Source organism: Botryllus schlosseri, chromosome 16, assembly GCF_051294905.1.
Source record: "Botryllus schlosseri isolate E-star chromosome 16, Bs_hap1, whole genome shotgun sequence".
NCBI lineage: Eukaryota > Metazoa > Chordata > Ascidiacea > Stolidobranchia > Styelidae > Botryllus > Botryllus schlosseri.
In genome coordinates this window covers 9,917,285-9,944,767 of record NC_137251.1, presented here as the reverse complement: position 1 = coordinate 9,944,767, position 27,483 = coordinate 9,917,285, and the positions used below count along the sequence as shown (strand labels likewise).

Here is a 27,483-nt window from a genome sequence, read left to right as displayed (position 1 = left end):
GCAGCGTAGATTTTCTGTGCGCAGAGACCGTTTCAGCACTGCGCATTTGCGCACGTGCGCAGCTTAGAGGGAACATTGCTCTCTATATAGGCTATACTCTCCGTCTCCGGACATTTTACTAGCGTTGTCTCCTCTGACTACATGATTAACACTCTCGTATTTTAAATTACATATTGTTTTTCTTCCATTCTTATGCCACAAAGTATATTTTTCATCCTTGAAATTCTGAAATCTGATCTCCGCATTTGCTAACGGTCGCTCTCGATGAGACTAAGGAAACTTGGAGCGAAAAAATGTAGGCATATGAAGTAGAGATGTAGGCTATATCAGGATTTCGGATTCTCCGAAACAGGACTGATCCGGATTGGCATTTTTGACCTAGTGCCGGATCCGGATAGGATTTTAAATTTCCATCGCATGACAGTAACTTTGTATTTCTCTACTACTAGTTTGTGCAGTGCACCACAATTTCAAAGAAACCCTTATCGCAAACTTCAATGTACTTCCGAAGGTAGAATTTGAAAAGTACCAGCTACCCTAGGTGGTTGGTCAAATTAGTCGTCGTTGGTACTCGTGTAGCAGTAGAAGTAACTTCGTCAATTTCTACTCAAATAGGCTACGGGTAGAAGTACCGATGTCCAAGTATGTAGGCCTAAATATATGAGTATTCTGGGCCTAATTCCGTCTTGAAAACAGAAAGCTGTTAAGTAGTCTAAAATCATGATCACATGAGTGAGCACTGCAAATGGGCAACTCCATCGGTATAAAATCCAAAGTGTAAAAGTAGCCTAAGTACTTTTGGATAAAAACATGAGTAGACGTGTACGCAGAATGTTAGTACTTAAGTATAAGTAGCGCAAGTAGGCGAAACCTATTGAGAACTCAGAAAAAGTAATACTCGGTTCGTCAATAAATGCTTGGTCATGCTCATTGCTCACCCTTAAGCAGGATATATTTGGATCCGGATTTTATCATTACACACAGAAACAGGATCCAGATAGGATCCAGATTACGCTTTATCGAACCGGATCGTATACGGATCCCGAAAAAAGATGATCTATTCATCTCTAACATGAGGGTATTGTTTGTTGTGATATTCAAATTCTTTGCCTCGAGGAACTTACATATATAAGTCATATATCATAGTATATCTTGGCTAACATATATGCACTCCGTTTTACCCCATTTATTATTGATGGGTAATCATAATCATACAGAACTACGCATTACAGTATTCTGTTTACACTGATGAAGCAGAAGGTATACTGCTTCTAATCTCAATCACTCGTCGTGACGTTGTTGATCCACGATATCATTGAAGTGACGTCACTATAAAACCCTGGGTAATAAAACTTTCGGAACTGATGGTGGGTGTGAAGTCCGCAGCCATATCCCCAGCTCACAATTCCGACTTGAACAAAGCAATTTTTCTTTTTGTACTGATCATGCACCTAAAACATTAAAGGTGGTAGCATGACATTTGACCTTAACTCATGCAATGTCATAAAATATTGAAATATGCTCTTTATGCCAACAGGTAAAGATGCGTATATGTTGACCAAATCGTGTATTGTCTTCATTGCTGTGACTTAATAATTCAGGCACATTCAATTCAACTGAGCTGGAGTCAGACCGTCTCGTCGCTTGTGGACCAAATAGCAAAGTGGTATGTTTCTTCACGTTTGCGCCGCTAGGAATACTACAACTGCGGACGAGTCAAGCTGGTTTAATATTATTATTATAAAAGTAGCATTTGCGACGCCATCAATTCCATAGATAATATGCTACCGTAGGTCATGGCTAACTGAAATCTCGGCGGTGAAGACCGTACGAGCTGAGGTATCCATGGACTGGACAGTATAGATATCCCTGACAATGTTCACCTCTTGGATGCAGTTTTAAAAAGATTATGTTATTTTGCCTATCATTCTTTGGAATTGTTACAAAAGCAGCAAGTTACCCAGAAAAACGGCTACATCACTTTGGGCGGATCGCTGATATAGCGCACTACTGTTGGGTTTGCAATTTTAAGAATATTGTTACCTCTCTAACCACCGGACCTCCGCTGTCGCCCTGGCATGTATCTGGCATTTTCCCACTGTTCCTGTCCGGTATACCGGTGGCGCATAGCATCTCTTTCGAAAACACACGGCGCGTCCGTTTCATTTGACCATTGATGAGGTCGACCGCCACCCTGCAACTAAACCCTGACCTTCGAGTTGTATATAGGAAGATAGATCCTATTAAATATTTGTGCCAGGCAATGTGCGCTAAGCTATATTTGCAGGGGTCGCCAACGTTTTTACATCGTGGGCTTATTCGAAAATATTGAAAAATCAATGCCCCCTATTTTTCCGGATGTGTGAAAAAATTAGGAAATGTTATTTTTAATTAATAGAAACTGGTTTATACAGCAATCACTAGAGTTAAAATGATAAACTGATATAAAAACAACGCACAAAACATGATAAAATATTTATGATATATTCAGTTAATGCCATGGCTGAGCTTGCTTTTGCTCCGGCAATTCTTGGTTTGGTGATGCTGAAAAGAGCCAGCCACATGGTATATTGAATAACAATAGGACATTGCATAGCTTAGTGTCTTCCGAAATAACATTATTGAAAACCCATATTCACAATGATATGTTGGGGGGAAGGGCAACAGCAATGGCATGACAATTGCTGTTTTGGCTATACTTAATTTATATTAGATTTTCATTTTTTTCTTTTGTTATAGTGCATGTAGTAGACTTGAAGATGATAAAGGAAGAACTGCTATATAGGATACTAAAATATGTGAGCTGTACGGAATCATGGTGATCTTACTGTTCTCTTTTTTCAATTTTCAAGGCGCCCAACTGTAGCGTTGTACTTGGCTTAATTCTGTCGTTGCGTCCACGCGTTTGGTTGTGTCCGAACCCCGAGGCAATAACAGGCGTTTCACCGTCGTTTTCAAGACCCAATAAGTAGTTATCTGAAATTGGTAACGGGTCACGGGCCAATAATACGAATACATTACATAAAATTAAGTTATCCAATCCAGTCGATCCATCTGCCTACACTTTATCCTTATATGGCAAGGAGTAGGCCTACAGTCGATAAAGGGTGTTATGTACTACATGTAAACGGGTGTTATTTACGACCATCCTAGATGAAACTGTACCTCGGATACCATGCAATATATGGTATCCGAGTTACAGTTTCATCTAGTACACTGTCTTTTCGGGTGCCCCGAGAACTCGCTGAGTATTGTATGACGCTCCGTAATAATAATAGGGAATTGGATTTGAAGATTTTGACCAGGCTTGAATACGCGTTTTTTTGCGAGACTACAATTGGACACGGATTTTCACATAATATTCAACTTTCCTGCCAATTTCGAATGCATTTTGAGTCAGTATCGGACCTATGGAGGAGTGCGTGATTCTGCGTCTGGACTCGGATCTTATTATGATATCCGTAACACAATATTGGTTTGAATCAATGCGCTATCCGCTTATCTATGGGAAAAGATGGTACTCCGTCCAGTGCGCTCTCGACGTTCACAAACTTACGCTCGATTTCGCATTGTCTTTCGGGGGTTTCATTTCCGGTTATCATGATATCGCCGTTGCTATCTTCCTTTCTCAATATTTCGTGAACGCAACTACTATTGCTGCAAGGTAGACAAACGGGTTTCACGTAAGGAGTGAAGTCAACGAATCCTCGATAGCCGACGTCTCCTGGTTTGAATTGGGGTTCAAAAATATAATCTCCGTCGATGACGTATTCCCCACCGAGTTTTATCTGTTATGAAAGTGCCTCTATATATTACCCGCAAACGTCGAGATTGAAACGGCTCATTGACAGCAAGATCGAGGAAGTTTAAAAGACCGCCTCCACGATACAAGAACTGCTGCACAGACTTTATTGAAGCTTTTGCCCATCGGAGGAGCCAGACAGAGGAAGTGAAAATTCGCCAGTCGCTACCACTTTCATTAAATTTCACAAATTTCATTTTTGTGGAGGAAACAACTTACCAAGGCGATATCGTGTCTAAAGGAGCGAACCATCAGCTTGCCTTCATCATCACGCTCATAAAGTTCGTGAGATACAATCTTTTCTGGACGAAATATTCTCACAGATCCGTCCAATCCGTCGCCGTACCTAGGCCTGCGAAAAATACCTTTGAACAAATATTGAGTTGAATTCAACTGAGAAACGGTTTATGTTTCCGTCTGGGACTCATGGGACAGGAATAGTAATTAAATAATAACCTGTTCTCGGGAGGATGATTTCCATTAGGTAGCGGATATTTATACTCTGAAAAATCCATGGGCTAATAGCCGTGGTGGTCAGTAACGAAGTACTTCTACTTTTTGGAAGTACTCAAGCAGTTTTCCTCTACTTCTGGTACTTATTCAAGTAATATCTGATTTTCTCTACTTCTACTTCTACTTCGTAATATTTTGTGATCTACTTACTTACTTTTCGCTATTTTCAGTTTGTCAAGTAGAAGTAATTTAATCCCCCAATACGAAACATAGCCTGAGGAATTTCGGGGCTGTTTTCACGGAGTACCAGCATTTAATATTCATAAAAGTCAAGAAACGCCCATAAATTTTGTTCCGCTTTGCGCACAGTAGTTATGGAGTGACAAATATGGTTTCACGAAAGTATCAGTATATATAATTTAGGTACCGGATTGCTTGGTTCCGCTCATACCGCATTGTCACCCATATCAAATATTTCATCACAGTAAATATGGCCCTCCATAACGTTTGAAACTATACCTTTTCGCAATCTAGCAATTGCATATCATATCGTAATCTAGCAGCCCATGACATGTCTAGCTAATCCGGAAAATCCGGCATTTTTGAACGTTACACCTGTTTTAGCCGATCACCTTTGAAGCTTTATGGACAAAAGACATGAAATACATTTTCCGCTATTTGGAAGTGGTATTTGTATTTCGCTTTCAATTCCTAGTTCTAATTACTTTCAGTTCTTTTGTCTGCAGAACATACATGCTGAAGCATAAAAGAAAGTGCAGCAATGCCTCTATTTTCCGAAAATAAAGCTACATCAAATATAAATTTTACGATCCACAATATTTGTTATTAACGTATATCAACGCGCAAAGTGTTGAAACTGCATCCGATTCAACTTCTCCGTATTGCTCTTCGCCTAAACATTTGGAGCCTTATAATATGGGGTATAGGGCACCATACCATGATATTCTTTAAAACGGGGTCTTCTAGTAAGCAAAGGGTTAGTATCGCATTTTCATATCAATACTATAATTTGCATCTCATGATGAGAAAGAATGCTTATTCTGTCGAAAATTGATACCTCCTGGGATGCATCAAGCTCTCCGTACTATCAGCATAGCTCAATTTGCAGCTCTTGACAGCCCAAGCGAACGAATTAAGACTGTTTTCAAAACTACTTACTTACTTGAGTAGATTTGAAGTCAATCAATTCTACTTCTACTTCAAGTAGTTTCAGGTTGCTTATGGAAAAAGCACTTCTACTCGTACTTGAATATATTTTCCGTCACTACTTCTACTTCTACTTGAGTAGCTTTCTTGGCTACTTTGACCACCTCTGGCTAATAGTAGGCTTAACTATTATTAAAATGAAAGAAATTAAAAAAAATGATTTAGCAGTGCTCCACTATGTCTGCGAATTCGCTGATGCGTCAGAAAGGGATGCGATCCTCGTTGTTGTAGCCTAATATATTGACGGAAGTCTACCCAAATGACACAATTTGCAGTTTGCAGGAAAAGTACATTTACTTCAAAGTGACTTAAATGTTGCGTAGGCTACACATGGGATCTTTCATGAATATCCAATGACAATTCATATATATATATAGATATATATTGTGAGTTATATATGAATTATAGTCTATAGTACTTCAGGTACCTTAGAAAATATAAAGACACGCATATCCAATGTCCAATTGTCCATACATATTCCATGATGGACGCGCGATGCATAGTTAACGTCGCAGAAGTATCGTTTAGATGTAACTAATCATCGGCACAAATGAAGTTATCCAATAAATGTGAGAAAACGTCTCACCCAAAGATACTGCAATAGTGTGTTCCCAATCCACGCCAACCTCCTTGGCGAACAGGTGAGCTGCAGTCAACACCCATTTGTTGTTTATTAAACTTCCACCACCCTTCAGGTTATCGTCACTAAACGTCTGTGGCAATATCACAATTTGAAAAAGGCAGTAGCCCAATTACAACAAAATGGCGATACGCCGATACAAACATTGTCAACTGTTTCTCCGAGTCTTGATATCAAAGCTTGCCAAGGCCACGCTCTGTCTAAAGTGCGCCCGGCAAGCACTTTACCCAACAAAGCTTCCTGCTTGATACTTCCCTTTTCCCCATCTTTTCCGCAAGTGTCATAATCTTAACAGTCATTTCTTTTATAAGTTCTATTGATAAGATGTTACGGTTTGAAATATAAGCTACATCTCGAGACTAGTTCATACCCTAAATTTAGCAAAGAGGATGGGATATAAGCCTATCATATGTCGTCTTATAGGAGGACTTGTCCTCTTATCTCAAGAAAATTGTATGGTCTTTCGAGGACGATCACAAATGACCAAGTGTTCTCTTTTTTTCATTTCGAGTTAGTTGCTTATAGTATTCACAAGACTTTTAGGCGAGACGTTGTATTTTCCGTCATGATGTAGCCATGGAAAATGCTGAATCACTGGTTTAGAAACGGTTTTCCAACAAATAGCAATGGGATTTGTTGATGTCAGATGCATCCTCATTGTACGATCATTGTGTTCCGTAGAGACTACTTAATGATGAATGAATGTACCAATTCATTTGCTGAATTCAAATTTCCTGATTGGATGCTTCTGTCTAACACCAGCGAGTGGGCTAACGTTTGCCATTTGTAAATTATCTGGGAGAGAAGAAACATTGACATCAGCGATGCTGAATTGTTCGCCCAGTACCAAGGGTTGTGCAAATTTGTGCAAAGGCGACATGTAGCCTAACTGATGCAACTGCATTTTCTAAAATGCTGGCACATGAAAAATGGTCAGAATATATCCAGCATTGCAGAACCGAAGAAATGTTTAGTGAACATACAGTGCATCGCGCTATTTTACTTTAGCAGCAGGCCTATGGCCCATAATGCCAATGTTGTGCGCACTTTTCTTTGATGCAACCACAATGATGCAAAGAAAGAGACAGCATTAGTTGGATCAATTTCGATCATCATATATTTTCAATGATATTTCGTGTAAACAATTTCACGATCTCGTTAGAAATGATTATTTCTTATGTGCAAAGGTTTAGTGAACCGCAAAGTATTCATGTGGACTGAATCTAAGAAATACTACATCTACTACAACGCGTGTCGATTACAGTCAAATCTGCATTGGGTCGTCTATTACGTAATAGAAAGTATGCGGTTTAGTTCAGAAAAAGCAACAACCGACCTCTATTTAAATTTGCTTACGTTGAAAAAGTTTCGGCATGGCACTTTTGGTCACTTCTTTTTAAATTTATATCGCCTAGGTCCTAGGTCTAGGTCGAGGACAACCTCCTGGGGAAGAGCGACTAAGTCCTAACAATGCGCTCCCGCTCCCGCTAAAACATCTGACCCTATTCTCCTGCTGCGCAGATGTAGCGGGTTGGTCATCAGATGATCTTGTCTCTATTTATATATTTTCCCTCACTTTTCTAGTTTCTTTATTTTAGTATTATGTCAATCGTTTATTCAATTTTATGCCACAGGTTCATTCAACTTTTGGTCTTTCTTACTGCGATTGTTGTTCTTTCGTTTTTCAACAACAACAACAACAACAACAACAACAACAACAGTATCATATATGAACGCTCAGCAATGACCCGAAATAGATATACCTTCCTTCACATCCGTAACCTGGTCGATATATTTATGCAGCTTGTAGAAGTCATCGACATACACGAAGTTTTCATTCTTTGAAGCTATCTCCTCTAACTTTTGTCGAGCCTCGGGGTCTTTGGTTTGTGCGGACGAGGTTATGCTGTAAAACTGGTCGTAGTATATGTCCTTAAACGTTATAGTATCGGTTTTATTAATAATTTCATTATTTCAAAATATCAGAAGACTGCGATACCAAGAAAAATAGATTTGATGTGCAATTGTGCATATCTTCAATATCCGCATTACGGATGGGTGTCTCAAGATTTCAACTCCGCGGCTATGACGTATTGCCTGTAGTCCGCACACCATCGTGGTGTTTGGTCAAAAAATCTCGTGCTATTTATAGTAGGGTTACCATATTTTGGAAATCTGAAAAGAGGACACTTTTTCAAAATTTTCAGAGACACAATACTGTAGTTAAGACCGGAAAAAATGGTAAATTTGTCACGACTTTGTGGTCGGTTGACTAAAAATAAAAACAAAATAAAATTTAAAAAGGTCATATTTCCGGCTCACAGCCAGAATTTACGGTTTTCTATAAATTTTTCCTTATGGCGACTAAAAAAAGGTCCACTTTCCGGCTCGACTCCCGAAATATCCGCCGGAACGTTACCTCAGTACTGATTTCCTATGTATTAGTCGAATTTTCACCTATATTTAACCAAAATCTTCAAAAAAGAGGACAAGTTCTCAAAAAAGAGGATATTCGGGTGTCCACCGAGGACACATTCAAAAAAGTCAAAAAAGAGGACAAATCCTCTTAAAAGAGGACGTATGGAAACCCTAATTTATAGGAATGCTTTTATTACGTCTATCTGAGTAATTGCACGACTATCGAAACGAATGGATAGTTGCATGGAGGCGTCGCATTCTTTATAATGTCACACCCATCAAAACGTTGACTCATGAAAAATGTTAATATTACCTCTGGAATGGCTGTCTCAAAAAATTCAAGCTCGATCATGAACTTCGCATTGACCGGCCTCGGACCCGCATTGTTGGCGCCTGTGTTTGAGAGAAGGTTTTGAGATGACACAAAATAACTAGTTATAGACCTAAAATGATTAAATCCAAAGATTGTGGGTCATATATTTCGTATTAAACGGTTTTGTTGTGTGCCGACGATTTGACATCATGGTATGCGGTATAAAGAATATGTTATAATATCAAGACATAGAAAACGTCTCACCATCAGTTAGGACGAAAATATGTCTTTTGACGTTGTCCTGGGGATGAATTTTGTACGAATCTGTCATGTGTTCTTTATAAAGATAGTCTAGAGCCCTGTAGATATCAGTTCCTCCTCCGTTTTTTTTCCGGATGTTCCCTTGTTAAAACACGATTCGGGTGTTGATACATTACCGATACGGTACCATTCCCAAAGATAATATCTTTCTTGAACAACATTTTTATAAAATCGTCTACTGATGAAAAGTGCAAAATTGATATCATCGTCTCTGTTTGCTTTCAACTGATATGTAATATCGTAAACTTCGTTTAATGCTTCTTTTCTGATATTAGATATTCATACGTGGAACTATTGGAGCTTCTGCAGCGCAAAACGAAGTTTGTTTAAGAGTCTCAGTAGCTTCCAGATATAACTTGTCCGCAACGAATTCGACGCTACTTTTAAACAGTTTCGTACAGCACTTGCATCGTTGTAACGTACACCCAAAGCGGAGTATCAACTGTCTATTTAACCTATTATGACACCATAGTGCAACATACGTTCCAAACAACTAAATCGATTTAAAATTTGATGATATATTTCTTTAATTACAGGGAGACCATTTGGAATTGAGTTATAAAATTATAATATATTCTGCAGACGGGCATGGCATTTGCCACACGGACCGGCGGTTGACAACCACTGATATGGTCTATAATATTGTATAAAGATGGACTATAGACCATATACCTTCTCATGGTTTGCCAATCAACTCACCTACGTGGAATATACTCCAACAATTTGTTCACTTACTGTAATCGAGTACTATTTCATCCAGTATGTCAATTACTTTTTTGGGAGTGGCGGGTGGTTCATCCATAATATTCAACTTAGTCGACGGCTTTGTAGCGAATACGACGATCCCAAATCTCAACCGATTGCCCGTATCGTTTCGGCTAATCTGGAGAAATGGAATTGACAATTTCCTGATGATAAGCACAGGAATAATAAAATTAGTAATGCATGTTCAGTTCATTGTTCACTAGCGTTCGTCTGTGAGTCTGCTCGTTGTTCGTCTGCGATGACGAAATGGCCACTATAAATACGGTTTGCAATCGTATAAAACAGATGATACTGATTTAATAAATAGCAATCATAGAGAGAGAGAGAGAGTCTTTATTTTTCATCCAATCAAAATACATAACAAACGGCAGTGATGGTGGTACAGAAAATATGCATGCATGTATTGTACACTGTACAGCAGGGGTGGGCAACATACGGCCCGCGGGCCGGATCCGGCCCGCGAAGGGATTTTGTCCGGCCCGCGGACAGTTTTCCGTTTTACGTGATAATGTGGCCCGCGGCCCTAGTCTGCCGAGATTTCCCACTACTTGCTTACGTCAAATTTTAGTGACTGCATAGTGCATGTTATTATATACGTATATGCGCAGCGTGCTAGAGTGGAGCTTACGCGTAATTTCGTCGAAGCGAGAAGACTTGCATTATCGGCATTTGCGACGTACTCAACCCTAATGTCGTTTGTGGTAATCATGGTGTTTGTCGACTACAATGGTCAATTACACCAGGCTGATATTTCTTATTTTTCATTCTGTAACCGCCGACTTGTAGCACGGCACACTTCTAGGCTTTTGTAAGACGAAAACACTGCTTATACCAGGGGTCGCCAACTCAAAACGGGTCGCGGGTCACTTTTCAAATTTCGTAGAGGTCGCGGACCGCATGAATTCATTATCGAGATTTCTCAGGCCACACAATTGAACAACGATGCTATCTCGTCACCTACTCAACCCTAACGAATATATGTGTTGGTAAATTAGGGGTACCGGGGTTATCGAACTCCTTGAAATCTTAATTGAGGATTGTACCGTGTGTTGATTGATCAGATAGAAGCAGACATGGCGGCGCCTGTATGACAATGCTATTCTCAAATCCACATTGTCTTCGTCATTATCGGCGAGAAATGGCTTTGAAGTGACATTACTGTCGTTAAAATGTATTCATTAAATGCGATTTATTCCTTGTATATGTGGAATGTGGATAAATGGGCGAATATTGTATCGATTCAGCAATCCGGCCCGCCAAGTACTTAATTTTCCTATATCCGGCCCGCCGACTCGAGAAGTTGCCCGCCCCTGCTGTACAGTATAGGCCTATTCGGTATTAGATGGGAATGATCGATAAGACCGTGAAGGTCATCTAGTCTGATCACATCAGCATCTAACAGGTACACTTGACTCTGAACAGTCTGGCTGTAAAAATGTTTTGTTAAAAAAGGAAAATAGAAGAAAAATTATACGATGGTAGCAAATGATCAATGAAGCAATGTCTGTCTGTCTGTCGCCACTTTCGCATAGGATGTTTCAAGAAAACGTTGTGAACGTAACATAAACGGTGACTGAAAATATTGCCGGTTCCTATAGGGAAAAGTGTGGATCATTCAGTTTCCTGAAGCATCGCAAACCTGTATTCAAGTCACTGGCATTGGGCATACCAACCCGTCTGCTGACATATATAGATATGTCTGAACTGCGCCATATTGTGAACGTAAATAGTAAACGTTTTCAATTCACGTGCTTTGGTTCGTGCAGTAATAGATTTGTTTCAGTGCGCCTTGGTATTCCCACCGTGTTGCTCAGTGTGATGCCATTACAATGTAAGGTTTCGAACTTTAGTGATTACGTCACAGGCTATTACAGATATCATGTAGTGCAAGCAACACTCAATGCGAACGATGAACACAGTTGATAATTGTTGATGACTCACCCTCTTAATCAGAGCCTTTGAAAAATCGATCAGATTTTGTATATGTTTGTCTTTCATGCTTTCGGATAAATCGATCACAAAGTATACTTCAATCCTGCCTCTAGTATTTATCATATTGACCGCTCTTCCTAGCTGGAGGAAATCGTACTCCTTTATGTTGGCGGTGCTTTCGGATAACTTTCTTATTATATCAGTAGAACGATCGCTATACCGAGGATCTAAAAGTATACATGTAATAAACTCATTAGTCGTCTGACATTGAATCCCGTTACACTATAGATCGGTTTACTGTTTATCACAGTGCTGTTTTCAACTTTCAGGCACGCAAAGCGGCTCATGTGCGAATACTATAGTGCAGTTCTTTTTAATCTGTGGGATGGTACGCACTTGTGCGAATGAAAACAATTGCAGTGCGGATGAAGGACGTGTGGCATATGGTGCGGATTGAAGTTCAGATGAGCGCGAAAATTCGAGTGCAGTGGCTCCCTAACTTTTGTAGTTGCGACGCAATTGTAAAAACTTGTTTGACTCTCGACGCACCACCACTTTGGAATAATTTTGTCTCTCACAAGCCGCAGTTAATTAATATTGTCGCACTATAATAATTACGTAATCAAAGGCCTGTTTCTAAAGCTGGTGTAGTTGCAGACATACAGTGCATCAGCACGTCCGAGCCTGAGACAGGCGGGAAGAATGACGTCAAATTGACTTTCTGCTTTCTTTAGCAGTACAATCATCATATTTTGTAATAACAGTTCGATTAGCGCGAGGCACGAGGATAGTGGTAAGTAGGGTTGGGCACAATGATTCGAGTACTCGAATCTGAATCGAGTACTCGAATCTGAATCGAGTAATAATTTTAATGATTCGAGTCGAGTAGTAAATTACTATTTTTTCGAGTACGAAAATAATACGCTCTTCGCAGCTGAAATTCAATTTATCAACGAGAATCAAAGTTACGATACCATTTTCCACTGTGGTAGCCTTGAAACCTTAATTGGCCGTATCGCAGCGTACAAAACATATTAAAAAGCTTAGAAGGTTGCTAGAAACAACACATTTCCGAAGTCATGATCGTCCCACATCATTATCTCAAAGTGTGATGGAATCGGTATGGTCGAAAAATACCTAAGTATCTCCACTCTCCAGTGTGATGGATAACAGGCATTATATTGTTCTTGGTCGCATAAAAAGTACATATTTGAACTTTGACAAAATGAATTTTGTTATGACGTCATAATGAGTGATACTCGAATACTCGACTCGACTCGAAGGAAAAATACGTGATTCAGAATCGAATCACTCGGGTACTCGAATTTGCCCAGCCCTAGTAGTAAGTACCATCATTACAGTCTCACATTTGCCAGTTACTGTAACGCACATGTTCGCCCTTTAAAGTATGGGTCGCAAACGGCATAATTTTGGGTCGACACATTGCCAGAGCTATCTGTTAATATGTGTGTAATATATGTTGAATTTATTGCAAAAAAAATCATGCTGGTATAGTTTTAACATCCAGGTCACTGTGTTGGGTAACATAGCAAATAAGCGAGACTCGCAGAAATATGGCTTGATCATGAGAATGTGCCGACCTTTGGTTTGAATTCATGATACGATTTGCCCGACTGGTCGAAGACCGTTTTGATGAACCATTGTGGGGTGTGCAACGAGCGAGTTCGAGCCTATGAGACACATTCATTTCGAGGCCAACCCCTTCTTCGTCGGGACACATGAAGACGTCAATACGTCAAGTTTTGGCTAACATATACCTGCGATAAAATGCGTTGCCAATAACATCAACCGCGACAAAACCTTGGTCAAAAATGACCGTCGCTGGTTGTTCAAAACTTTCGATAAGAATATGCTCCATTGTCGAAATGGTCGGCAGTCGGCACCGAATAGTGCCGCTCTTGCAATCTGGGAAGACACAGGTAAAAATGCGATGCGCAGAGAAATTTAATCACCCTAATTTGAAATCGCGTGCGTCGGACATGTTTCGTATAGAGCTGTGTTGGGTACAATTGGGGTTAGCGCGTTCTCTATGTATGTCTGTACGCCGAACACACGGTATCGTGACTTTCTTTGATCTTTTCATTTACTCGCGGAACGGAAAATGGGAAATTAAAAAATATACAGAACATAAGTTGGAGCAACGTATCATAAGGTAACAAGCTCTAAGGTGCCTAGTCTCCTTGATCGTTTTGGAGTCTATTACCAAACCATCAGACAAAAGCCTCAACAGTCAACACAAACATGCTGGTTTTCACCCTGTCGACGAACTGAGCCTCCGGGACCTTTGTGTCATCTACGATTTCTGTCAGGGGAATTTTTCGTTCGCGGAAAATATCCTACGCTGTACTTTGGATGGGAGTGCTGAACAGTTCCTAAGACCTTGCCATCCAAGCACTATCGTAGACGTTCTTGTGCAAAACCCAACAACTTATTTGGCCGGGAATGATTGTAGTGCATTGTAGTTTAAATCAAAATGAGGGAAAGCAGTGGCCTTTTTATTGATTGCCTTTTTTGTATTGCTGAACAGAATATTGTTAAGATATCTTCATCTTCTTTTTGTACAACAATTTTCGGTTGGTTTGTGCAGATGAAATATATTTTGCAAAAAAGGTGCGAATGGAGCTCTAAAAGGTTGAAAAGCACTGCTAGTGGGATCAAAACGATTAACGAAAGAGTAGTAATTTTGCGACATGCTCAGTGCCACAAAAATACAGTTCAATTTCCTACTAATTACTGACAATTACCCCTGTCGAGTACCAACTGAGAATATTCGGGTGTGTATATTGAAGTTCTGCACCTCCAGCAAGAGTCGATTGAGAACTAATACAAGAAACACGCCGGTCTCTGCCGTTGCTTGACGCATCAGCTACATGTCTATTGTCTATAGGTGACAAGGGAAACAAAAGAATTTTGTGCTTATATCAGAGAATTGCACCATACCTGGATTAGAAGAAAAGTCGCTTTAAATAATTTTTGGCACAATATGGGCATTTTATTACACAATACTAACTACCTCTAAATCCACCATCAATGCGAAACTTCGTTATATCTTTCAGTCAGCTAACTTGCACGTTGTCATGTTTTGGGAAGATATTTTGGTTATATCACCGACAAGATATAGTGATGGTGAAGCGTCCGACTTATTGATCGGTAGGTTGTGGGTTCAATACCCGGCCGGGCCATACCAAAGACCTGATTAGTAACATTGGTATCCATGACTTCCCCGCTTGGCGCTCATGCATCACTGGGATCGCATGGAGGGGGTGGTGCAAGACGTAGAAAGCCGTTCAAGACTATATCTGCACCTCCCCTGTCCTGCGGCATATGCACATCATCATGCACTCATGGTAAGCATGTGCACGGATTGTGTGTATATTGTATATATCATGAGTCGGTGTGTATGCCGCAAAAAACATCAAGGACAAAAATAAAGCAGGCTACGCTCCTTCCTTCCTTCCTTCCTTCCTTCCTTCCGCAATGTAATGTAATGCAGCGCAGTGAAATTATTATATAAGGCTTGCCAATATATATACTGTACTCTTAGCGAGATAGGGTAAGGATAGGTATGTTAAATATACGATCCACAACAAAAGAGAAATCAATATAGAAATGTATAGCATACCAACGCAACTTGGAGCACCGTTTCCTGTCCATTGCCTGTTGAAGAGGCATTCCTGCAGGTTTTTGCCAACCATCACCAATCCCTTATTGCATGCAAATACTATTTCTTTTCCAATCATAAATTCTTCGTCTTTGCCCTGCCCCAACAAGCTTCCGCCTATTGGTACGCCCGGATGAGGACACCTCTTAACGGGACCTGTTTGTGAGAGTCAAACCATCTTGAGCATTTTTCATCCAGTAGCTCTATAGAGCTATGGTGTAATGGACTGTTATAAATTATTCATTTTTATAACTCGGACTTCTCGGAATGATAGCGAATTGTGTTTTAAGGGCAGAGCTGGTCAAAATAGTCAGCGTTCCTATCCATTTCTACCAACGACAGGTAAAAGTAGCAATTTTCAAGGCCTGTCATTAACTACTTCAATTGAGAGTAAAAAATGAAATTTCGAAACAGTACTCCAGATTTGCTCGACGGTTCGGAGGTTCTCGTTACCTTTAGCAGATAATAATCGAAGTTGGCGATACTTCCAAAAGTGCAAAGATGCATGTTCGGTTCGCAACTAACGCACAACGACGAACATCACTACAAAAAGCTACAATAAGATCACTATTAAAAAAATAAAATATTGAAAATATGCTATTTCACGAGGTTCTTAATTTTACTCTTGCAAGTGATGCAAACAAGTAGAAGAGGTAGTCTAAGACATAGGCGCCCATGACACATTTGTGGGGTGGCGGCCACCCCATACAATAAGATTAAACGCCCACTTAACGAGTAATAGCGCGTAAATGCCAAATATTTACCATTAACCAATACGCGCGCGAATAATTTAATACGCAGCTTCGTTGGCGACGATGAACTAGTGCTAATAAATTGTAATCCGTGATTAGTAATCAGACAGTCGAGGCAACCTCGTTTACGACGTCGATTTCGACACGCTTTCGCTGAGAAACACCATCTTCTCTCTCGACCAGACGAGCGAATTCACGTTAGTTAAATTGTATATTATATATATATAGTATATTATATATTGTTATATTCCCTTACGAAATAATTCTTGAGTTCGTTCCGTGATAGTCTCTTTTAATTGGAGGCTTGGAGCGCGAAATAGGACGGTGTGTTTGTGTATGCCTGCGAATTGAAAGTCATTCCATAGCGCAAAGTGCGCATATTCATTACTCTAACAAGGCTTTGCCAACTTATATCACTTTCTCGTTTGCTATCATCTGTAGGCCACAATAATTCTTGTCTGCTATATACACTCGCATTCCCTCTGTGTCACTTGTCAGTGTTTGATTTGTTATTAATACTGCGCATTGTGCAGTGCACGGCGTTGAATAATGTTGTCAAAATTGATGCAACACGAGATTCTCGGTGGCGTGAATAGCGAATTTATTCGATTAGTTTGAACGGGAACCTTCTATGTTCCAATAAACTTCATTGCTGGACGGACTCAATCGAGCGCAACCATATCGCTGATCGAATTTCAAACCTTTGGGATATGTATTTCTATTGATAAGGTCGCGGCATGCGCCCATATTGCTCTCACTGCGATTACACGTGGATAATTACAAGCGCACCATTTTACGATCGAATTCGACTCGCTGATCGGGGCCTACGGGCTGATATCAACCAGCGCGTTGTCGGCATAAAAACCCCAGGTGCGTAGCCAGGAAGTTTCTGATTTATAACTAGAAATCCCGTCCTTTTGAAATGCCAATTCACTAATTCCTATTATCGATGCTGCGGACTGCAAATTTGCGAGAATCATTTGCATGCGAAATGGGTCATCGATATCTCATGTGCACTATCGTCGGTGGTTTGATTTAGCGCGTCCGCATGCAGGCCTGCTACCGTCCGCAGAATCACCTTCGCGAAACAGTAACAATCTCTGAGTGTAACATTGTTTGTGCTTATGTATCTTTTTGATTAATACTTATGCCCGCATGTTAACAAATTGTGTTCGTTGCCATTGCCGAATCTGGGTATATAGTGCACCCTGTAATTGTAATTATTGCAGGTTTGCGGCATGTCTGCAGTTTCGTTATCAGCGCAACTTTGCCGGCCGATTGTACAGTCCGATAAAAATTGATCACTATTATGTATTTCGCACAGCGTACTGATGCTGATTTAAGCAAACTAACGATCCTTATTAGATGTACAAATTCGACGTCGTCGTTAGAAACGTAGATTTCATCGCGAACTCTGAGAAACACCATCTCCTATCGCGATTTGCCGACCAAATATGCGTCCACCTTCTACAAATTAAAGTGCATTATTTGCATCGATGAGGACCGCAAGCCTCGTTTAAAATATTTTGTGAACCATTTTTTGTGATAAATATTCTCGGAGCCCAAAGTTGAACAGTGTTTTATTGTGTGTGCCTGCAAGTTGGAATTTATTGCAGTGCCCAATGCCCATAATATTAATCCAATTATACTTTGCGAACGCAAATCGGGAAATGCAGCAATGCAGTCGAAATCGATGTTTTAATCAACAACCAATAGTCGTGATGCGAGCAACTCAAAACTAAGTGAAAACCCATTGTGTCGGCGGTAAGGGATAAATACTGATTGACCGCGCGCGTTTGTAATCATAATTCTTGTCTGTCTTTCGTGTTCCAGAATTGTCGCGCCGTGTTACTGCTCAGTCCAGCGACGAATGCTGAGTGCGCGGCAATCAATGACCTAATTCTGCAATCTTCTCAGCGGGAGATCGCGTCGCGTTGCATTGTGCGATGGGATATGCGTGCACAGACGAATCTCGCTAATTGGTCGCGATCCCGCGTAACACTGATAATACGACTTGTTGAATTGCAACTAAATATTAGAGTCAGAATGGTCATTTCAAAAGGACGTGGTTTTGCGTTAAAAAATGAGGGGGTTTCGACACCCGCTGGCTACGCGCCTGCCGCCACCCCATGCAAAAATAAAAGTCGGTGCCTATGGTCTAACTCTAAGACATAATCACCTGAGTAACTAGTACAAGTAGGCAAAACCCACTGGAATACTCCAAAAAAGTATAACTATATCATACTTCATTACGGAGCACCTCTGTTTTTTTATAATGAATTGATTCTGTACTTTCAACATTTGATGCGGAATGTGTATCGTGGTTTAGTATCGAGATTATGTATATTGTAGAGTTACCATACGTCCTTCTCTAGGAGGATTTGTCCTCCTTTTTCAGGTTTTTGAAAATGTCCTCCGAGGACGCCAAAATATAAAAATTGACCATTTCTTCAAGATTTTCCTCCTGTATTCGAAGTTTGAAATTTTTTAAAAAGTGTCCCCCTTTCCCGATTCCAAAATATGATAACCCTGGTTTATTGCATATCAAACGCCATGAGTGGACGTATTATGTAAAGGTAACCCAAAGCAACTCAATCTCTGCCCCGTTTCACATGTATAAATAACTAACGAAATTAGCGCAGGTGAATTTTTTGGTGATAACTAGGGTAGGGTTACCATATTTCAGCAACCCAAATTCCGGACACTCTTTAGCGCCCACTAGTGGATTTGAATGAATTATGACGTCACACTAACAAAGCTTTGCTCATAGACCAGAGGTGGTCACGATCCGGTTCAGGAGTACGTGGCTGTGTGGTTATGTAACCGGGACCGAAAGCACATGTTTTCAGCCCCCTCCCGCCCAAATAGCCCACACTATAGGGTAATCGATGCAACTTCTGGGGCAGGGGGGTGCTTGCTATATGAATCTGGTTTCTATATGCATCTGGTATTTGAATGGATTCTGTCAATAATATTGGTCGTTCCATATATTACTATATAGATAGGCCTACTACTCTCCGCCCACATGACAAGAGTTAGCGGTAGAGCTGGTGGAGGATGATGAGTTCAAAAATACAGGGAGCGTAATTGTACATCGTTAAGTCATGTTCATGTCCTACCGATAACATTGTTTATCAGCATTATGCGGGTGCGCACCACGGAGCTTTATAAACACCCCACATCCTGTGGTTTCCAACCTTTTATGGTCGCGACTCCATCTCCAATTTGAAAATGTTCCTTGTCCCATATCAAAATTTGACGAACTGATTACTGAAAGAAGTCAGCACCTTTGCCTAGACTTACGGGCTATTTTGGAAGCTGATTACGTTCAACATATTCGCAAATCCCAGAATAAAGGCAAACGACGACCCCCCGTTTGGAACCACTATCATTGAATAAAGCATTTAAACGGCCTCTAGAAATATACGGTTCTCCTATAATTGCGATTACAATTAAGCTTATTCCAGTAAATGAAGGTTGTTTTTATTTATATTTTATTGCAGTTTTTTCGAGGGTGGTAGTCTCCATATTAAAATCAATAAATGTGATAGGAAGTCGCACACGGCGCGAAGAAAAATATCATGCATTAGCATAAATATTCCCAAAATATATTGTTTTATGCTGATTTACGAAAAAATTACGAGCCTACGTCAAACCTTCAAAATTCCGGACATTTGGCATATTTTGGAAATTCCTCCGAGACGCTAGTTTGAACAGTGAAATTCGGGACATGTCCGGGAAATTCCGGACGTATGGCAACCCTGAACTAGGGCAAGTTTTTGCAACTTTTTTTTATTATCGGGGAACTTCCTAAATACTAAGAAGATATGTCGCATGATGTTTTACGCTGTTTGGAGGAAGTTTATAGTGCAACTTTTTGCAATATTTTCCATTTTTTCGTGCAACCTTTTAGTGCAACTTTTTGCGCAAAATGTAATGGATTGATTAAAAAAACTCGCGACAAAACTATTTCCCGCATGGATCTCTCTTTGATTTGCTAAACAAAGAGCTCTGTTATGGATTAACTGATGCAGCTCAATATTATCTATGACGCAAAGGCTTGTAAGGTGGAAGTGCAACAAACCCAGCCAAGCACGACAGTGCATGAACTATATCTAAATCACTCGAGCGATTGATTCACTGTCGTTCAAATTTGAGGTCCTATCCTATTTCACGGACGTCCATGCGAGACCGCCGAAAATTACATTTTCACTGGGTCACTTTTTCAGGCTATTGATTAGGTAAAGTAGCTAACAATGAGTTTTGCTGTAATGCCTTCGGCCAAGTTTGCAGGCCTAGGAAGTTTGGGTCATGGCACTTGACTTTTCATGGACTAACTAAATTATGTCCACATTGCGTTATTTTCTTGCTGCGTACCGGAAAAAGTAATTTTAGGTGATCTCGCCAGACTGTCCGTGATATGGGGAAGTACCAAATTTTCACAGTTCTGTGGGAGCTGACGGCGAAATGCTGTCATGCAGGTTTGAGACCTAAAGAACATAATAGTGTATGCATAATCGATTTTTCGATTGAATAGCGAAGAATGAATATCCTGAAGTCTTAAACTGTTGGGTTATACAGCGGGACCTTTCGAGTAGGCTATCTCATTGCCTGATAATTCTAAAGAATTATTATCTAAATGAAACTTTTGTTAAAATTAAGTGCAGCTTTCTCACGATTTTAGTGCAACAAAAACTTGCCCATAGTGATAACACATTGATGGCGTCGCCAATGATCGACCGGTGCAAGATTCTCTGCTTAAACATTTCATGACCAATCAAGTATATTTAGCCCGTCGTCTTGGTAGCAATTGTGAAACCAACCATATCAAGTATCACATCACAACGACGTTGCACCAATGTAGTACTGTCACACTCACTTTCATTGTCACAAACCGTATCCACTCCGCTCCATGTACCGTCCGAAAGACAGGTTCGCTGTTTCGATCCAAGAAGACGTTGTCCCGGGCCACATGCGAATTTTACAACCGAGTTATAATAATAGGGCGCGGTGCTCTCCGTAACTAAAAAGCCACCCATCGAATTTATTGCAGGGCCTGGATCCAGACACACCACACCTATACAAAAAGTTCTGGGTGTATATTTTGAAAGCCCGACAGATTACGTGATACGCAACTGACGTTCGCAACGCGGAGACCGTCCTTCCCACTGACCCGTACCAGAACATTTCTTGAACACATCTCCTTCGGTGATATACATGCCTTCGTCACAAAGGTAGTGCGCTACTTTGTCGCGTCCTGAACCAGTGTATTCGATGGTAGCGTGAGGAATTGATGGCGCGTCACCACACGATATACCTTCGGTAAACGGAAAGCTTATCAATTTGAACACTTTTTACGCAGCCCTAAATAGAGCTATTAGTTTACGTTTTTTCAAGCAGGATCTACCACATGCTCCGTCACACCAACATATTTTCGATCCGGGGCAGTCTTTTGAGGTAAGGCAACTAGCTCCGCATTGTAGTGCATATTCTTTTATAGCTTGTTCGTCCCTCTGGGCGCAGGTAGCTGATTATGTAATATTGATTCAAGTGCATTTTTATGTTATATTGCAGACGACAAATAAATCGATTTGTCTACAACAGTGGTTCTTAACCTTGCCTCCGGCGCCCCCAAAGGGGCGCTGGCGATTTCGAAGGGTGCGCAAACGCTCAGAGGGCGAAATGGGGGGGGGGGGGGCGCTGGGCATAGGGGGGCGATAAGGGGGCGCTGAAGAAAATGGCTTCGCCGTAGATAATGTGGTAGTAGGACATATCCTTAATGAGTAGCCTATTCAGAACAAATTAACATTCCACAAAACCTGTCCAATCCCGAAAATTTTGGTCGCGATTCGCGACTATGTTTGCTAGGCCTGCATATGTTTTCCTAAATGTAGTGGGTTATTATAATTCTTATAAAACGAATTGCGCGTACCTTTAGATCGCCAATTTTTTTTTTCAACAAAATGTTTCGAATTAGGTATTATATCGCGCAGCGCACAGCGTGTGAAAATCGAAGAATGTGAGGCACTGTATATCACGTTTGATTGAGAGTGAGAGCCCCTTGTACATACAATAAGTTTTGAAGCATTTTGCATGAAATGAATAACTAAATATACTTGTATTTGAGAGCTACAAAATTAAATCATCTGAATATTTCTTTGAACATCTCATCATAAAGGATGACACTATCTCGTGTTGTGGTTCACAACCTCACATGAACGTTGTAGGCCTATAATATGAGTTGCTTTGTTTGGAATACATTCATGTTAAAATAAATAACTGGGTACAGTACTAAATTCAATATGAGCACTGAGCAGGTATATGCACCCCATTCTCAGTTGACTTACTTATAGTTACACCAAGCACTAAGACAAAAATCCAATTCCATTAATTCCCTCGTATTGCCAGTCGCCGATGTGAATTCGGGAGGGTTCGAACCACTGGGTATGAGGAAACCGTACCCGATTGTTGTTATAACAACCTTGATTTGACCCCGAATATACCACACACAATTGATACATGGTTTATTATAGTCGAATGGTCCTCGAGCGCGATTAAAGCTCGAAATATTTCCAATACCAAAGTTTCAAAAAGACCGACTGAACTTTGACATCTTACCAAGACCGAAACTGCAACCCAAACCCGCAATCGGTTAGCTCAAAAGGTGCCCTAAATTATTTCGGTGAATGAACATAAATTGAACATCATGTTTTGACGACTCCTTCACGGAAGAATACGCATAATTATGGAATATAGAAACAGGCATTTTGGCGGTGGCCATTACCACGCCACGATGCACGAAGACATATGAAGTTACGGTGAATATGGGACTCCGAGAAGTGTGTCAAAAAGATCGTCAGCGAGAAAACCTTATGGCTTGATAGAGGATTGCCCTTATGTTGAGCGTAAACTTCGATGTATATAAGTCTAATTGTCCATAGATACTGAATGGCTCGTGTCGAATTATCATGTCGTCGCAATCTGCACCTCCACAGGACGAATAACATCCATCAGAGAATATTATTTGTCAGGGAAAAAATACCAATTTCGAATCGTGTGCTTACTTTAGTTTAATACGTTTATGCGTTTCAATAGCTTTTGACTATATAGCGGATAGGAGGTAACAAAATAACATGTAACGATTTAATTGTACCAACGGGCACGCCCGAATATGTTCAATTATTAATTACGTGGCTTTCCTTTTCCATTACAACAGCTCACTCAGCGCTACTGGTAAATCTGATTACGTGGGCTGAGAGAATAAAAAGTTTATAGTGACATATATATGCAATTACAACATATTTCATTCATGCATGATAGAAAATATTGGCTCCTAGGACGACCATGCCATATAAACGTTGCTGGCCATCGAAATCACGCGACGGGTTCTTGGGGGAGAGGCCTTCATGAGTTTGGTTTATCACGCTATGGGTGCCCAAGACAATCGTTTTTTAGGGGGCTGACGAAGTGCTGTAACGGTCATCCCTCTCACCCATTGTCTTAATTACAGTCATTACAATAAGAGGTGGGGCGCTGGAGCACGATAATTTTTGAAAGGGGGCGCTAGAAGAAAAAAGGTTAAGAACCACTGGTCTACAACATCATATTCAATGTATCGATAAACACCTAATTTCATTACGAATAAGTTTCGACGTAAAAAGTCGACAAAAACATACCATAAAACAGTAAATATTTGTCGCTAATAGGCAAATAAAACTCATGTTCTTGCCGATTTCGGTTTTTTGATTTGATCGTCATTACATCTGAAGTGCCTCGATCAATATCGATAAGTGTTGCTGTATAAAGAAAATTCAACTCACGTGTACACACCACGGGCCTGGTCCACGCTCCCTCGCCCACACCTCCCCTCCCGTGACAAAATCGTAAATCAGTGGGATAAGGTTCGTATCCCGGCTTACATTTGTGATATGCACGGGTGTCATACCAAAACGGCTCACTTGCGTCTTCAGGAAGGTGTGTCGAGCGGTTCACACGGACATATCTTATTGAGCGTAGATTGTCGAAATGAGACAAGGAAGGGCATGTTTTCGCTGTCAGAATAGACATTTGGCATTACAGGCAAACATGTCTAAAGAAAATGGCCACGGGCGAATTACGAATCTCCACTATCTCGATATTCGTACTCAACAATGAAGCACAAATCCTCAAATGACATAACTTATATGCATATCGGACAATGGTGCAGGTCTGGGGCGGCCAACCTGTGGCCCACGAGAAGGTTTTGAGTGACCCGCGAGGTATTATCGAAATTAGTTATGTTATCAGAGAAATAGGGAAAGTTATTGTGAACTTGCAAGGCCAATCGACAATTTGATTAACCTGACCGCGAAATGTGGAACATTGATGACTAAAACACCAGTTCCGACGCATTGGCGTAGCCAAGGGCCAACCACATACTTCGTAGATCTTCGTATATGACCATATAAAGTAGAATATGTTGTGGCAGCTTTATTTGATTTTTTTTTCAGTATTGGTGCTTCCCTCCTGAAAATCAAAACTTGAAAATATTCCCAATTTGCAGAATTGAGTCTAACTATATTCGCAATTATGAGAGAACGTGTCTTCCAACATGCGACTTCGCGTTTGCCCGCGCAGAAATATCGTCAGCCATGAAGCATTTGCACAAAACGATAGACGCATATTCTCCTAAATCTTCGATATTGCAATGTCCAAGTGCCGATTAATCATATCCTTGCCAGATTAGCCCAGCGTCATACAGAGGTAACCCGCAATTTATGCAAGCAGGACTATTTTTGACCAAATTCATTCATTACATTTGAAGAAATTTAGCGCTTCGCGCGGCTAGGACATGGATGCACGCCAAGTTTTCATGTCATAATTATTATCGATTGTAATGCGTAGCAATATAAATCTTGATTTCACCGTTACCTAATCCGGTTCGCTCCTTTCGGACGACTAAATAATGGTCGTCAACATTCAAGTGGCCCGCGCAATGATTCGTAAACCTCATGTGGCCCTTCAGCCGCCCCTGGTGTAACCTGTCATCTAAACTGCGATATGTGTTCTAGAGGAAGTCAATAAAATGTGATAAAGGCAATGTGTGGTGGGCCTATCGTCCCAAACACAAAAATCATCGCTATCTTGAAAGGAACAAACACTTGTAAAGCCGTGATTCCTACATTTCGTCTCGCGAGTGAAGCAAGGGCCAAATGAGTGCCGAGATTAAGACATTGGTGAGATACAGACACTCACTTCGTAAAGAAGATTATAAGTATTTTCATATCCTATCCTTCAAATGTGCGACGACTGTAAAATTACGCTCAAGATTTTCTAATGGTTGTGATATCACGTAATTGGTTGCGAAACCGTTTTCCTAACGCGATTCTCGCGTCCGATGAAACCATCAGCGCTTGAGAAATATAGCACCTTTCTTGCCATAGTCTATACCTATACAAACAAAGGCAAGGAAATCCATGCATGAATCAATGCAGAAATTGTTCAAGATGACATCTCATCCCAACGCTATTTATAGTATACTGCTGTAACCGCGGCCACTCACTAATAGGAACGCATGACATCCCACATTCATAGTCGCAGAGGCAGACTTTCTTCTGGATCTTCTTTTCTGCGCACTCCCACGGCAAACGACATTTTTGCTTCTTTTTTCTACAGTCGGAATTTTTCTTACATCGATTCTTGCAATTTCGTCTTCCAGCTGCTATGGCAGCAGCGGCATCTTTCTTACATTGCTTTTTACCTAAATGTATTAGCACCATACAATATCGAGAATTTTTATTGTAACAGACTTGTGCAACTTTTTCTGTAGCTGGTTCAATTGAGAGATATGACTGGTGATTATTTTATCATCTAAAATGTAAAACACCACTGCTCGTATAACATAGGTTACTGAGGAACGATTGTACACACAGATCATCATATGTGCATGTGCATGCTTACAATTTGCGAATTCGTAAGATTCATCCTCTCCGTTATAACAGTCTTTGTATCCATCGCACATGGCATCGCGATCGATGCAGTGAAAACCACCTGGGTTGCTGTGGCAATGAAATTTACCGGAACAATTTTTGCCTGAAACAGCGATCTTTTAGCCGTCTGAACCAACAATCATATAGAAGCGGGGAAAGATGCGAAAGGCAACAGAATATGTTGATAACATGGGGCAGTGTATATGCCGAGACATGATAACCATTTGGAAATGATTTGTGTACAACAAAAATTCAAGACTATCACCACCGCCCCAAACGTGCATTTGTCACACCTTAATCACCAATCACAAATCGCAAATGTACAAAATAAAGTGGTATAACGGCATATGCCGATTAAGTTGCGATAGCCTTCATGGAATCTGATCGTGATTCCATTTGACGAGAACACTCATGGCCGTGAAAGGTTACATATTTACCAAATTTGGATAATTCGTGTAGGGAGAGAAGGATAAAGTAGATACTCGGTTCCGAATTTGATTTCAGTTAAGAATGATGATGTTGAAATTCGACCAAACGAGTTTTTTTATAATCCCATGAAGTATCCAGCACAATCTTACATCCGGCGAACCATTCAGTCTCATCTTCCCCCTTGCTGCAATGTTGCTCTCCGTCGCACTTCAAACGATTTGAAATACACTGGCCGTCCCAAAAGCAGCGAAATTCCTTTGACTCGTCACACTCCCTGCCTTGACAACAAATACAGAAGGCACAATACACAAATTGCAGCTGAAAGTTGGGCAGAATTGGTATTTTGTGCCTTCTATTAGTTGTATGATATTATGGAATAGAAGAGACGTGTATGCTACACGACGGGCAACTAGTTAACAGATTACTAAAACTATCTTACTTTTACATCCGTTGATCGATAATGCCACCACAAACACGCATAACACAAGCCGCGCCATTCTAAAGATGTACGTTAGATCTCCGTCTTTAATACTTAAGTTTTTGCATAGAAAATCGTCCTGTTTTCAAATATGCATCACTGAAACATGATAATAACTTAAATCTACGCCCGATTGTGAATTAGTAACTGTAAACAGCTTAATTATTGTACGCGCTCTTGGTTGCGATTTTAATCAGCAATGGCTAATTCTATACTGCGGGCTGAAACTACTAATTCTTTATCTGCCAATTCATCTGCAAAATATTTTACTTCGTAATCCAAAAATCAAATTTCATAATTATA

At 40.5% G+C, this 27,483-nt stretch overlaps 2 protein-coding genes across 4 annotated transcripts in view; both read right to left on the bottom strand.

Annotated features, from left to right (window-relative positions):
- Positions 1–27,483, bottom strand: part of LOC145458639 (uncharacterized) — a 144,490-nt gene that overhangs the window by 45,595 nt on the left and 71,412 nt on the right. The gene's annotated exons all lie outside the window — the stretch shown is intronic.
- On the bottom strand, positions 1,167–27,303 carry LOC145458634 (complement factor B-like). 3 transcript variants are annotated; one of them, XM_080337062.1, is made up of 21 exons: positions 27,142–27,303; positions 26,852–26,980; positions 26,245–26,376; positions 25,847–26,044; positions 24,126–24,356; positions 21,692–21,832; positions 21,446–21,622; positions 21,185–21,382; positions 15,515–15,709; positions 11,881–12,098; positions 9,910–10,057; positions 9,118–9,255; positions 8,854–8,933; positions 7,886–8,036; positions 6,267–6,409; positions 6,069–6,195; positions 4,022–4,167; positions 3,557–3,788; positions 2,829–2,976; positions 2,044–2,200; positions 1,167–1,451 (listed from the first exon to the last, which is right to left on the bottom strand). In XM_080337062.1, exons 1-21 carry the CDS (start codon positions 27,197–27,199, stop codon positions 1,278–1,280), a joined length of 3,321 nt encoding a protein of 1,106 aa, XP_080193188.1. In that variant the 5' UTR covers positions 27,200–27,303; the 3' UTR covers positions 1,167–1,277. The 3 variants fall into 3 exon arrangements, 2 of the variants coding, with proteins under 2 accessions (XP_080193188.1, XP_080193189.1); XM_080337063.1 differs by lacking the exon at positions 15,515–15,709; XR_013921169.1 differs by lacking the exons at positions 1,167–1,451; positions 2,044–2,200; positions 2,829–2,976 and having other exon boundaries at positions 3,648–3,788; positions 4,022–4,154.